Source organism: Primulina tabacum, chromosome 18, assembly GCF_025594145.1.
Source record: "Primulina tabacum isolate GXHZ01 chromosome 18, ASM2559414v2, whole genome shotgun sequence".
Lineage (NCBI taxonomy): Eukaryota > Viridiplantae > Streptophyta > Magnoliopsida > Lamiales > Gesneriaceae > Primulina > Primulina tabacum.
In genome coordinates, this window is record NC_134567.1 from 26,200,526 (window position 1) to 26,214,453 (window position 13,928).

The following is a 13,928-nucleotide window of genomic DNA, read 5'->3' on the forward strand; positions in this document are numbered from 1 at the left end:
TTTGTATTTTTTTTAGTCTTGTTAATGGTGATTAATTTGCATACTCCTTTAACTTGTTTTTTATTTCAATTTTGCTCCTGTTATAGTGAATTTTCAATTTTTAAACTTATATATATATGTATATATATATATATATATATATATATGTGTGTGTGTGTGTGTGTGTAAACACACACATAGGAAAACCATTTAGTCGAAACTAATTATTTTATTTGACCTGAGAACTGATCTTAAATATGTTTATTGTTGAGGACTGAATCCAACTAATCGTGTAATAATGATATACAAATAAAAATTTAATTTTCTTTTTCAAGCATATCAAATTAATTTCTTTTTTATATAAAAAAATCTTTTCTAAAATTTATTTGTTTTTGAGATCAAGATAAAACTAAAAATAGTCATATTTGCTAAAAAAAATTTACGTGCCTACAAACAATTTTTATAAATGATTGTGAGATGCCACAGATATTCATTGGGCCTACTAAGACGTAGATCGAGCAAAATAGCACGATGAGCTGAGTTCTGTCAGATACAAGACAACATCAGAAGAGATTGTTTCCCTAAGTTGATGGTAGCAGTGTTCGGGAAGTCTGAAGTATGAGATAGAGCAGAGAAGGCAAGATTCCCCTTGGTCATGGTATTTGGGGATCTTGGGACCATATTAACATATTTATCAAAATATTTAGAAGATGATATCCTTTACTTAATTATTGTATTTTGTCCTAGAAAATTCTCATGCATCAAGTTGCTCATGTGATGTTACTTGATCTGATTGACTAGGTGGGTTGTAAAAGAATGATGTCAGATTTTAAGGGGTAATACTATCTATATTGGGGACATGATCAGCGGTAACGAAATTATATGACTGATCGCTAATGGATATGAGACAACGCCAGCAAATAGACACACACATCCCCAGACTCTTGAGCATAACAGATCGACCTATTAGAACTTAAATAGATGCACTCTGAGCTGCCACAAATATAAGAGAATAAAGTTGCGTCTTGACTAGCAGCTATATGTTTGGGTCCAGTGGTAAACTTTTAATCTTAATAATTGGTATCAGAGCCAAGTCACGAGTTCAAGTCTCCCAAGAAGCATATTATATACTTATTGGGTGAAATATTGGGTTAAATATACAGGACTGAAAGTAGTACTGATATGAGTGATCTCCTGGAAAATTTCCGTGCGTCAAACTGCTAACATTGCGCCGCTTGATCTAGTTGGTTAGGTGGACAATAAAAGAGTGATGTCAGATCTTAACGAGTAATATTTTCTCTGTTGAAGACATGACCGACGGTAGATAAATGATAAAACTGGTCTTTAAGCGATATGAGACACCATGATCAGATAGACACACAACAACTTTAAACTCATGGGTCTAATATCCAAACTCATTTGCATCCAAAAAGGTGTATCGTATGTTGTCACGAATATAAGATAATAAAATTGTGTGTTGATAAGATGTACTATCTTGATTAAGCATGACAGTGCAATCATGCGTATGCAGCATGTGGATAAAGAAAAAATTGGAGGAAAATCATGGTAATTCAAACACAGAATTCACGGATGTCCCATTTTTTTATTGATCGTTCTTATTAAAAAATATTTGAGATAAAAGAATGCAGAAAATGATTTTTCGGATAAGCTCTTTTTCAAAAAAGGATTTGATTCCGATATCTCTCTCACTTGCATTTATGTTCTCCGGAGTGTTATATTTTTCGTCTGTCTGTTATTGATTTGAGCGTCAATCAAAGTGAGCAAGTCGGAAACCTTTCCGGCACCCATTCACGTCTGTTGTTTGTTTTGTGTGCAGGAGTTCGGCTTCATAGAGCTCAGGTATCCGAGTGCCGACCTACGAGAGAGGAACAACTCTGAGCTCGGAATTGGGCACCCATGCTACCCCCAATTTTCCCGAACCACTTCAGACTGCAGTCTGCTTGCTGAGAACATTTTTTAGTCGGATTTTGAATTCATGTTGGTAGAAATTGTTTCGCTGCATATGATCATTACGCTTATGGATCCTGAGGTTAGAAACTACTCTAAATTTGTAATTTCATGGCTAAATGTCAGCTGCTTTGCAGGTTTGTATCCTGTTTTCATCCAGTTGAGGTTTATATTTGCATCAAATTTGAGTTTCTCTTCCATAACTGAGTGAAATAGAGAGTGTATTCAATAAAAGAACGAATTTTTGGGTGGAAACTAATTTCTGCGTAATGGGCATGTAATCTGGATTTGACATTTTGGAGGGTTAAGTTTCATTTACGATTCTATGTTTCTTGTTTCAAGTTTGAGTCTTGGGTTTGGTTAAAGTTCGAATTTTGGGGCTAAATTGGGTTAATTTAGGGTTTTCCTTGTGTGTTCCATCAACCCGAGAGGGATGTGGCACAGAAGAATCAAATTTCATTCTTTTGCCGCCCCCACTAAATCCACGCCTGGTATCACAGACGATGTGGGCACTAAAGCTCGAGTTGTTCCAAAAGCTTGTGTTGAAAACAACGAATGAAGCAATGCTGAGGAAGAATATGAGACGAGAAGAAAGGAGTTTGTGTTGAAACAAGATATAAAATCCTTCTCTGCGCTTTTATTCCTAGACTAAGGATACATATTCCTCGTGTTTCTGGTAACTATGAGCTGTTCCAGGTCTCCTGGGGGCTGTAGGTTAAATAATTATGTTATCTAATTTGCATTTTCTAGTAGATTGACATAATGGGAGTTCACATTTTTTAGGAATAACAGCTTACGGCTTAGGCTTCTTGAATCAGAAACCACTGTCAACGAAAGAACTATAGCTTTATTCACAATTCCCACAAACCATTCAATTCAATATCTTGCAATTTTTTTTCATGTTTTAAATAATAACAGAGAAATGACAAATATATGTGTGGCAAACTCCATTGAATACTTACTGCTTATAATTCATCTCTTTTAAGTTATCTCCTTGAATAAGAATCCAAATGGGCCATCATAGATTTTGTTAATGATGGGGCAAAAATGGGAAGACATAAATCTGTAGGTCAAGAGTTCAAGTTCTGTTGAAATCTGTGGTTCTGTTTTAGTTCTCTGTTATCTTGCGACAAGTATCTTGATTTTTGAACTTTATACAACAATACAATAGATATAACTATAGAATTGAATATGCCCATGCAAATCATCATCTTGTCGAAATATGCCACAGCTGGATAAAACTAAGCAAATTCTTGGCTATGTTTCTCACCATTAAGTTCATCGCTAGGAAGAAGTTCATATCAGTAGTACGTCTAGTGCTGTTGATAATTTTGAACCACTGGCTTCCTGGGTCACACTCATGGTCGCTCTTGTTCAAGCATCTGCAACTACTAGTGACAATTGCGTTATCTGAATCTATGTCCAAGCAAACAGTGCTACCATTTCTAAGTTTTGAAGATAGATGCATCTCAGAGTCTGAAATAGCTTCCCATTTCGAACTGGCGTCGCTGCAGATAAAACCGAGCTTTACAGGTTGTTGCATATCATCTGCTTGTAGACACAAATATTTACCCATTATTGTTAAGGTTTTTTGACTCGTATAGCTCCAAGCTTCGGCCTTGGAACATGGACCTAAAACCAGTGGTTCTAGTAACGACATCTTCTTGACACACAGGCCTGTCATAGGATGAAAGAGTATTTTGTGTTCATCTGCTTCGGTGTACCCTGGTCCTGCATTTTTTCACCAAAAACTTTTCATTAGAATTTGACACGAATACTCAAGTTATTGTTTCATGTAGCAACAACCTAGTAGTCTAGAATGGCAAGTGGTAGATGCTCAAAGCATCAGTATCACTTCACTGCATTAAAGACATATGCCATGGGTGCAAACGAAATCGATCGAGCCGAACATTTGAACTCTAGCTCAAAATTCTTTAACCGGCTCGAAGATGGCTCAGTTAATTATTTGATTTCGATCGCAATTTGTTTGGTTTGTAGTAAATCCTGAGATCTAATAAACAAAGGTTTGAACTATAGCTCTAGTTCATAAACTTGTATTTTTAATTATATTTGTAAAAATATTAAGCAATATATTCCTGCTAGCTGTTAGTCAAATAGCTGGGGCAAAAAAATTATTTGAACAGTCTATAGCTTAGCAAAGTTCGATGAGTTTGAACATGAGTTGAACCATGTTCAAGCCGATTCGAAAAGATCAACAACGTGCTAGATTTGTTGATACCCTTGGCAACAACCATATGTTTATTCTTCTCCAATCCTTGACAAACTAACAAGTCAGGAGATTTATCCGTCTTGAGAACTTTTGAATTACCTCTAAAAGGATACTGAAGAACAGATATCTTTTGAAGCAAACTTATGTTTCTTACTCCATTCCAATCCCAATTATATATTCCATAAGTTTCATCAAATCCAACGACTCCATCTCTAAGATAATAGCTCCCAGTAAGTGTCCACAATGCCCAATCCACATCTAATTCAGCTGCCCACCCCAGAAAGCAATTCAAGTACCTGTTGTCATTGACATTAGTTCCCCTCATGTCCACCCCAAACTCACTCAAAAACAACGGATACCCTTGGTCTATCAAGAAACACGCCTCTTTTTTAATGTCATTTACTATTTCCCCGCATAATTGGTTTGGGTTTCCTGTTTGCCATGCGTTGCCGTCTGAGAAACCATACCAGTGAAGCTCAAATACAGTCTTGTTGGTGAAACTTAAGCTAACTGGTTTCTTATTGAGAAAAGAAAGATCCCTGTCAAATTTCAACCCTGATAAAATGACAAGAACATTTGGGTTTGCTGCGTGCACTGCTTCTGCTCCTTTCTGCATGTACCTATCGATTATAATGACATGAACAAAACTTTTATTATCAAGATAAGTAAACAGTCAGAAAAATGGTTTTGTTACAATTTTCTATGATGGTTTTGTTTTCAATTTAAAATTCAAATGGAACCATTCTCGGTCAAGCAACTGAGTTCCTTAGCGCAAGTTTACAAAGTTTTTGAACTTTTTCTTTCACTTGCATGATGAGGAATATCGTGCAAACCATATTCTGACACACTGTGTTGTTTGAATCGAACATGTTCTAATGTTACATCTAGTAGTTGGGGACATTACTAATTAAATTCACGTAGTTTGCTATATATTCTTCAAATTTGTATTTGTATAAGAAGTATATACACCTGTACCAATCATTGACATTCTGTTTAGGGCCTCTGAGTTCATTCCTCAAGCTCATTGCAACTACATTCTCGGTGCCATTGAAAATGGTGGCAACTTTGGTTAGGCCCTTGATCCACACGTCCGGGTCAAAAAACACGTCTCCGAAGAAACCATTGCCATCAAGCTTGCTGCAACACCATCCGGGCTTGCTCGTGTGGTTGTCCAACACGATCATCACATTGTTCTTCGCAAGACTAGCCACCACTGCCTGAAATACCTCGAAGTTTAACATCAGGTGATTTAAATGTAATGAAATTATATGGTGACATATTAATCATGAGTAGATGAGAAAAAATCCTTCGAATTGCGTTCAAATAAAAAAATTTACGGCTGTAAAAAGGTTTTTGGGATATGGGTCTCTTACAAGTTTAAAATATTAGCGTACAGTAACAAAAATATGTGATTAATCGCAAATATGATTTTTTTTCAAGAATATTATATCCAAACACACCGTAATACTAGTCAACTAGTTGAGTAAGAATATGTCGTAATAACTTTAATTGCCCGGCATTTGCTCATTTGTCATGGTTATGGGTCACCATCCATTTACATCTTGAACCAGTCAAGAACATTTATACTTTATATGCTTGCACTGAAAAAAAAAACGCTAATTTAGAGACGGTTTTAAAACATGGACCAACAACGAAATGGAACAACACAATAATCGTAATCCTAAAAAAATAGATCTTCGCCATACTGCATACTTGTCTGTAAAATATATTGTTATCAGTTGAATGTTGATCATGTATATGTATTGACTAACCTGATAGGCACTGATGAGAGTAAGATCAATGATGGATGGATTATTTTTCTGAAAACCTGAGATGGAACCTGTTAACCCAAGATTCTTGAAAGATTGTCTTACACTAGTAGAAGCCAATGTCTCATTAGTAAACAAGAAGAGTGGCCATGTTAGCCTCACACAGTTAAATCCCATGTCAATTATTTCTTTAGAAATAACATCCACAGGTTTCTTGCTCAGCCCTTCCGCCACCACCACTTCTAGATGTGACGGCCAGTTAACGCAGGCGAGTTTCACTCGATGGCCAGATTCATCCACGACCCACCGCGAGTCTGTGGAGAGTGGCTGTGCCGCCACGAGAGCTCCGGTGGATAACAAGAAAAGTTGAGTGACCAAAACATAAAAACAGAGATGGAAGAACATCCTCGTATTTGTTTTTTGTTCTTTTGGATCAAAGACTTTTGGGAGGGCGTTGAATGTGTAAACACCATGCTGTTCATATATTAGTGGTGTAAGTTCATAAACGAGTTTTTTAAATGTGGTAGTCATTTTCGAAAGCAATAAAATATATATATATATATATATATATATATACCTATATAATAGTTTTTAGAGCAAAAGTCTCCCCTTCGATTCGTGCAAGGAGGAAAGTGTATATATTAAGGATGCCCCTAATAGAGACAAAAGTGGACACCAAATTTATTTCCCAATTCTGCCTTTTTTTTTTTACTTTTGTTTTTTTTTTAATTTCAATAATTCAAATATCACTTTAATCCCTCGATAATTTGTCAAATTTCACTTTAGTCTATCGATAATTATAAAAAAGTGATTAAGGAGCAAAAGTTGATAATGATCGGAAATAAAATTTCCAAAGTAATATAAGCTAAATTTTGAATATTTTGAAAAAAATTGATTGCAATTGCTTAATTTTTAATAAAATGAAACAGCATTCTTAACTTATATAACACGTAATATTTATGTAATTATGATTATATTTTGAATCTTTTGTATCATATTAATTTATCTTGTTATATGAGTGCTTGAAAATTTATATAAGATTGATAATTTATTTTTTAAAAAACAAATGACAAAATTTGTATAAATTCACAAAATATGTAAAAAAAAAATTAGAAATGAAAATTATAAAAAATGTAAAATATTATTTTTAAATATAAATGTTTGTAATAAAATATGATTGGGATTTAATAAATTCAATAAGAAATTCTTAAAAATTCGTATATAAATAAAACATTAAATTAAAAATATCCAAAAATATTTATAAAAAGACGTGAATCTAAAAGAAAAATATGGTAAAAATAATTGAATATAATTGTGGAATGTAATAATTTTTTACGGGGATATAAATGTCATATTATAATTTAAAATTATTAACAAAACGGTAAATTTGATTTAAATCCTTACACTTAAACTTAAATTTGCATTCAGTACCTCTTTGAAAAATTATTTGTTTGCACTCTTTGACCCACATGTCTTTTTCGAATAGAAATTGGTACATTGTATTAAAAATATAATACTAATATATGATATTTGAGTATCAGTAATTTCAGATCAGATATTAATATATAATATTTGAATACTCAAAAATATATAATAAATACTGATATTAATAACACATATGTCTTTTCGGATGAAAATCGATATAAAACATTAAAAATATGATAATATATAGATCTTTGAGCATCAAATATTTCATATCTGGTACTAATATATGATATTTTTTTTAGTACCCAAACATGTGCAAATGTTGCTATTAATAAAGTTGTTACAATTTTGTGCTCAAAATGTTATCTTTTATATACATATCTAAAATAATTAGTACTAAAATATCATATATTAATACTGGATTTCAATATTTTGTACCTTTTTTTGTCCGAAAAGATAAATGTGTCATTAATACCAATATTTGTTATACATAAGATACTCAAAAATAATATATTAGTAACATATTTGAAACAATTGATAATCAAATATCATATATAAATATAATATTTTAAATGCCTTGTAGTTTCAAATACGTTTTTCTGACATAGAGACTGAAAACAAATTTTTGTTGCTTTTCGAGATTTTTGAGTAATTTATTATTAACAAAAAAAATCAAAAGAAAAAAATCACAATATTTCTTCTAACTTTTGCTTAAAATTCACCGAATTTGAAAAATAAATATGTATTCAAAAACTCTCCCAAACACTACTTTAGACTCGAGAATAATTGGATTAAAATCAATCAACCTATGAGCTATTTCAATTCTTATTATATACATATATTGCGCAATGTGAAATTCGAAGATGTCAATATAGTTTCATAATTTGAAATTCGTAGACTAAGTTATAATTTCCAATTACTTATTATATATGTTCTCTGGAGACACATTATTTATTATTATTTTTTGAAATGAATTAGTTATATTTTTCATTTAATTATTAATATATATATATATATATATATATTGAGACAAATTATTTATTATAAAATAACAAAATTGCCTGTTCGGAATAAAATTAATAAATATATTGAAAATAATAATAAAATTATTAGCAAAGGAAGGAGACTGATCGGTACCTTGTTTGTTCTTTCTGCAACTTTTTTTCCTCCTCTTTTGCTGGGCTCAATAGATTGGCTGGGTTCGATTTCCTGCTCAAACGTTTACTTCTTAACTTTCGATCATCATCTTCCCTGTCAATCAATCCCAATTCTTCTCGTGGGTATTGATTTTTATTTTTTTTGGGTTACTCTACCCTAGGCCCTCGCAATATCCCGATCTTTATTGTTGCTATTTTTGTTTGATTGTTTGTTTGGAGTTAAATGATGTACCTTCGTGGTGGGTGCTTGCTATTTCTGTGAATTGTTGTGTATATTGTTTTGCTTGATATTGAATGATGTCGAGTGCCGAGGAAAACGATGTATTGAGCGATGTCGAGGCAGATGATCCGGTGCATATTGATATTAAGACACCAGAAAGTTTATCTGTGGAGAATTTTAGGGAAATTCTTGCAGAGCTTGATCGTGAGAGAATAGCTCGTGAGGCGGCTGAGAATTCGAAAAATGATATCCAAGTTTCGTTTAATCGGCTTAAGGTGTTGTGCCATGAGGCCATCAAGAAACGGGATGAGTGCTCACGGCAGCGTGATGAGGCAGTGAATGGGAAGGAGGAAGCTTTGAGGAAATTGGATAGTGTCAGTAAGGAGTTGAAAGAAGAAATTAAATTGAAAGAAGAGGCATTGAGACAAAAAGATGAGCTTTTGAAGCAGCTAGAGGAGGTAGAGAAGGTGAGGGAGGCGACAAGGGTAGAAATGGAAACGGGGTCGTCAATGCTTGTCAGTGGCACTGAGAAGATATCAAGGAAGGTTAGTAGTTATAAAGATTTTAGTGGGAATGGGTTGCCAAAGTCTAATAAGTATTCTGGATTGCCAGCCGTGGCATATAGTGTGATTAAGAGGACAAATGATATCGTGGAGGAGCTTGTAAAACAGATTGAATCAAGTGTCAAAGCAAGAAATGAGGCTCGGGAATTGGTCGACCATAGGAATTATGAGATTGCCATCGAAGTTTCACAGCTTGAGGCAACAATTGGTGGGTTGAGAGAGGAAGTGGCGAAGAAAAGTGAGGAAATTGAGAATTTGAAACAATCAATAGATGAGAAAAATGGGAAAATAGCTGAATTCGAAAGAGAATTTTTTGAGAAGCATGACACAATAGAGAGTGAGCTGTCAAGATTGAGATTATTGGCGAGCGATTATGAATCGAAAATGGAGACACAAAGGCCGTTGTTGATTGATCAATTGAATTTTGTGTCTAGTATCCATGAAGAAATGTGTAAAGCTATGAAAATTGTTGATGCTAAAAAATCATCAGAATTGTCTGAGTCCTTATTCCTTGCTCAAGAGTCAAATGAGGAAAATATTAGAGCGTCTTTAGCCGGAATGGAGTCCATTTATGAGTTGAGTAAAATCGTTGTGGAGAAAACAAGGGATTCAATAGAGGATAAGACTCGTGAAGTGAAAAGTCTGAGTGAGACTATTACGCAATTAGTAAATGAGAAAGAACAAATTGGCTCTTTATTAAGAAGTACATTGTCGAAGCGAAGTTCAGTTGACTTGTCATCTAAAACAAACCAACTGTTTAAAGTTGCAGAAAAAGGTTTGAAAGAGGCAGGTATAGATTATAAGTTCAGCAAATTCCAGCCTTCTAAAGAAAAATTGGGTACTGGCGAATCAGAGGAAGATGAAGTATATGCTCTGGTACTCATTTTTCTTAGCATTAAATTTCGTTTTCTTCTTGCTTTTCTTTTCCCGTTGTTAATCATTAGTCTACGTGCAGGCCAGTGCACTGGAGAATATCATTAAGCAGTCACAGCTTGAGATTATCGAGCTAAAGCATTCTGTGGAGGAACTAAGGTACCTTTGTTCCAAAATTTTACAGTGCCATTGCCATCTTTTTTTTCCTGCACGTGTAAATATAATAGGACTGTCCACTGAACTTTCGATTTGCTATGATATGATCAAAATATTGACACGGTATGCTAGTCGTCCATCATGACAATTATTTGGATTTTAACGAGCAATATGTTGGCCAATGGAACAAGGGCTAGTCTAGCTTGTACTACATTTCCTGGAACATTGTCCTACATCATCCAAGGATTCAAGATTTCAACTAGAGTATAATGCATATGTTTTCACTGATCTTAGGAACTCCAAAACTCTGACTTACCGGCTGTGCATCAAAGATAAGCTGACTAAAAATAACTGAACTTAGTGAACGCAACTTTGTAAAGTTTTTGCTGCAAGGACATACAAACTAAGTTAAATTTTTTTGGTAAAATGAGCAACGCATTGTATCGCTAGATTTTACTTTGATATTATGATAGTATTAAACAAGCCTTTCCTGACTGTTAGTATTGTGTGAATTCAATGATGCTGGATTAAGGAAAGAGTCAAGTTTATACAAGGAGCATGTAGATGCTCAAGCCAAGGAACTCAATGAGTGGAGACATCGTGTGGAAGAACTCGAAGAGAAGGAGCGAGTGGCAAATGAAAATGTAGGTCACAGGTTCTATATCCTTGATGACATCAGCCTCTAGAAATCAAAGTTTTACATCCAATTTAATTTACGGTACCCTGAAAATGCATAGATTTGATACTTGTTCTGCTGCTTGGTGTGCCTAGGTTGAAGGGCTTATGATGGATATTGCATCTGCAGAAGAAGAAATAATGCGCTGGAAGGTGGCAGCACAGCAAGAAGCTGCTGCTGGTCAAGCAGTGGAACAGGAGTATGTCGCCCAGGTATCATAGAGGATAAATGATGAGCTAGAACAAGTTAATCAATGTTAATTTTAATTCATTTTAGTTTACCGTGCATTTGAACATCTAAAAGAAAAATTGGCGTGAAAAAAAATTGTATTGCTCTCTAAGATGGCCAAAAATTTCTGCTTGAATGCTGAAAAGCGAGATATTTTTTACTGTCTGAATTGGAAGTTTTACTGTATCTCCTTATTTCATTCCTTTCAAGTTTCATGTGTTCTATTTCTTAGACATTTGGCCATGAATGTCAATTTTTACGATACTTCAAGTAGGACAAACTAGAGGAGCAGCGATTGGCCGGTGTAGCTGTCTATGTATGCAATAAAACGTGGCATATTTAAATTGTATTATTGCTACCGATTATAACTTTTGTAGAATGGCAAATATCCACTCCTCAGTCGGTACCAAAGTCATCGTCACGTATTTTATCATAATTAGATGTTGTAAGTTGAAGCAATTATTCGATAGGAATTGTTGGAGGGCATTAAGTCTCTTGTAGGTAGGCCACAACGATGAAAATGTCTCAATTATGGTTTTCGGTCTCTTATATTAGAATTCCTCGATTACGATTATAGTTACATTGTGTGTATACATTCATATTCTCATGTTACTGAGTCAATTCAGACAAGAGTTTTGTGGTTCTGTAGTTGGCAGCAGCACGTCGAGAACTAGAGGAGGCAAGGCAAGCCGTAACCGAGTCAGAGAAGAAACTCAAATTCAAAGAAGAAACCGCAGAAGCTGCCATGGTAGCAAGAGATGCAGCCGAGAAGTCATTGAAGTTGGCAGATATGAGGACATCCAGGCTGAGGGATCGAGTGGAAGAACTCACACGTCAATTGGACGAACTCGATACACGGGGTAACTCAATAACCGGCCTAAGCAGACCTAGATACATCTGCTGGCCATGGCAATGGCTTGGTTTAAATATTGTAGGCTCTCATCGCTCTGAAACACATCAAGAATCTGCGAATGAAATGGAACTCTCTGAACCACTTCTTTGATTCTGTTTCTCCCTTTATCCTTGTTGTGTTTTTTTTTCTTCTCATGTTTTTCGAGTAAGCATTCAAAGATGAAGTTGAATGAGCAGACTAATGTTCTCTTTAGTTGATTTTAAAGGAAAAAATATATATAGGCAGGAAAAAGCTTAGGAGTATTGATTTGATAATTGTTGATGTTTTCATTTGCAATATATTTCACTTTGATATTACTAAAAAATTGGGAAGGTATATTAATTGATTTTGATTTTCTTTTTTCCATTTACCACCATTAAATTTTGTATCCCAATTCCCAGCACAGTGGCACTGAATATAACATATAACCAACACAATCAGCTTAATCAGAGTCTTATAATGATACCATATTTTTTTTAAGTAGGTCAGGACAATATTACAATTTTGATCATGTATTTTTTTTCCTTTATTTTGATCATTTCCGTTATCAAATTTTTAATACTAATTTTTTCATTGAAATTTTTTATATTTGCAAGAATGTTTACGTGATATCGCACACTTATCAAAATCAAATAAAAAAATAAAGAAATTGTAAAAATAACTAAGATAAATGACTAAAATTAAATTCACTATTAAAACAAATATACAAACCAAAATGGAAGCTTTTTTCGTAAAAACAATGCATTGATATCAATTAATTCAAAATGAAGAATATATATTCTCAAAAGGACAACAAATGTATTCTGGAAAATTGATTATCAGTATTGAAGTCAATAAATTCATGCTATATGCTTGATTTTGTCTAATATTCGCAATGTACTATGAATTTCAATATACCGATTATTCAAAAACAACAGTTGTCTACTTTTACAACAGAGAATTAAAGGGACATTAAAAATAAGTTTTTTTGCTCACTTTTCTTGACTTTAAAACACTTGATATTAGTTTAATTATGTGCAAACAAAATATTTAGTTTGAATCTAAGATCACTTTCCAATTGGTATTCTCTGGATTTTTTTTAATAAAAAAAAATACATTATATTTGTTGGATACAAAATTGAAAATTGAAACCAAGTAACTGATTTTTAGACCATGAACGAGATCAGGTGATATATTTTTATTAAATGCATGGTTTGATCAGGTAATAGACGGTGATTATTAGTAGAGTATTTATTGTGAGACGGTCTCACAAATTTTTATATATGAGACGAATCAACCCTACCGATATTCACAATAAAAAAGTAATACACTTAGCATAAAAAGTAATATTTTTTCATGGATGACCCAAATAAGAGATCCGTCCCATAAAATACGACATTTGAGACCGTCTCACACAAGTTTTTGCTATATTAATAATACCCTATTAAATCATTTGTGCTTTTTATTTGGAATTGTTCAATTGATTTATTTAATATGACACCATCTCACAAATCAATTTTGTTTGATTTGTGAGACATGTCTTCAATCGATCTGATTAATGAAAAAAAATATTATTTTTCATTGTAAATATGAACCGAGTCAAACTGTCTCACGGATATAGATTCATGAGACAGTTTCACAGTAAATCAACTATATATTTAATGAGCTAAAGAATATGCTAATCAAGTGCTTTAAAATTTGACTACTTGACCATTAATTTAATTAGTAGTTTAGTATGATAAGCCACACAAAAATATTATTTAATTCTATTAAAATATTGCATTTCTAACGATACTTTAATGTACTATTTCAT

The 13,928-nt window shown here is 33.5% G+C and overlaps 2 protein-coding genes across 2 annotated transcripts; one reads left to right on the forward strand and one right to left on the reverse strand.

The window, feature by feature from the left end:
• Positions 1–3,024: 3,024 nt before the first annotated feature.
• LOC142532843 (glycosyl hydrolase 5 family protein-like) lies at positions 3,025–6,483 on the reverse strand. Its single transcript, XM_075639360.1, has 4 exons — positions 5,950–6,483; positions 5,147–5,394; positions 4,277–4,797; positions 3,025–3,678 (listed from the first exon to the last, which is right to left on the reverse strand). Exons 1-4 carry the CDS (start codon positions 6,475–6,477, stop codon positions 3,155–3,157), a joined length of 1,821 nt encoding a protein of 606 aa, XP_075495475.1. The 5' UTR covers positions 6,478–6,483; the 3' UTR covers positions 3,025–3,154.
• A 2,001-nt stretch (positions 6,484–8,484) lies between these two features.
• Positions 8,485–12,435, forward strand: LOC142532742 (uncharacterized protein At3g49055-like). The gene is made up of 5 exons (XM_075639163.1): positions 8,485–10,187; positions 10,267–10,343; positions 10,873–10,984; positions 11,112–11,228; positions 11,894–12,435. The coding sequence occupies exons 1-5, from the start codon at positions 8,823–8,825 to the stop codon at positions 12,245–12,247; spliced, it is 2,025 nt and encodes a 674-aa protein (XP_075495278.1). The 5' UTR covers positions 8,485–8,822; the 3' UTR covers positions 12,248–12,435.
• Positions 12,436–13,928: the final 1,493 nt, after the last annotated feature.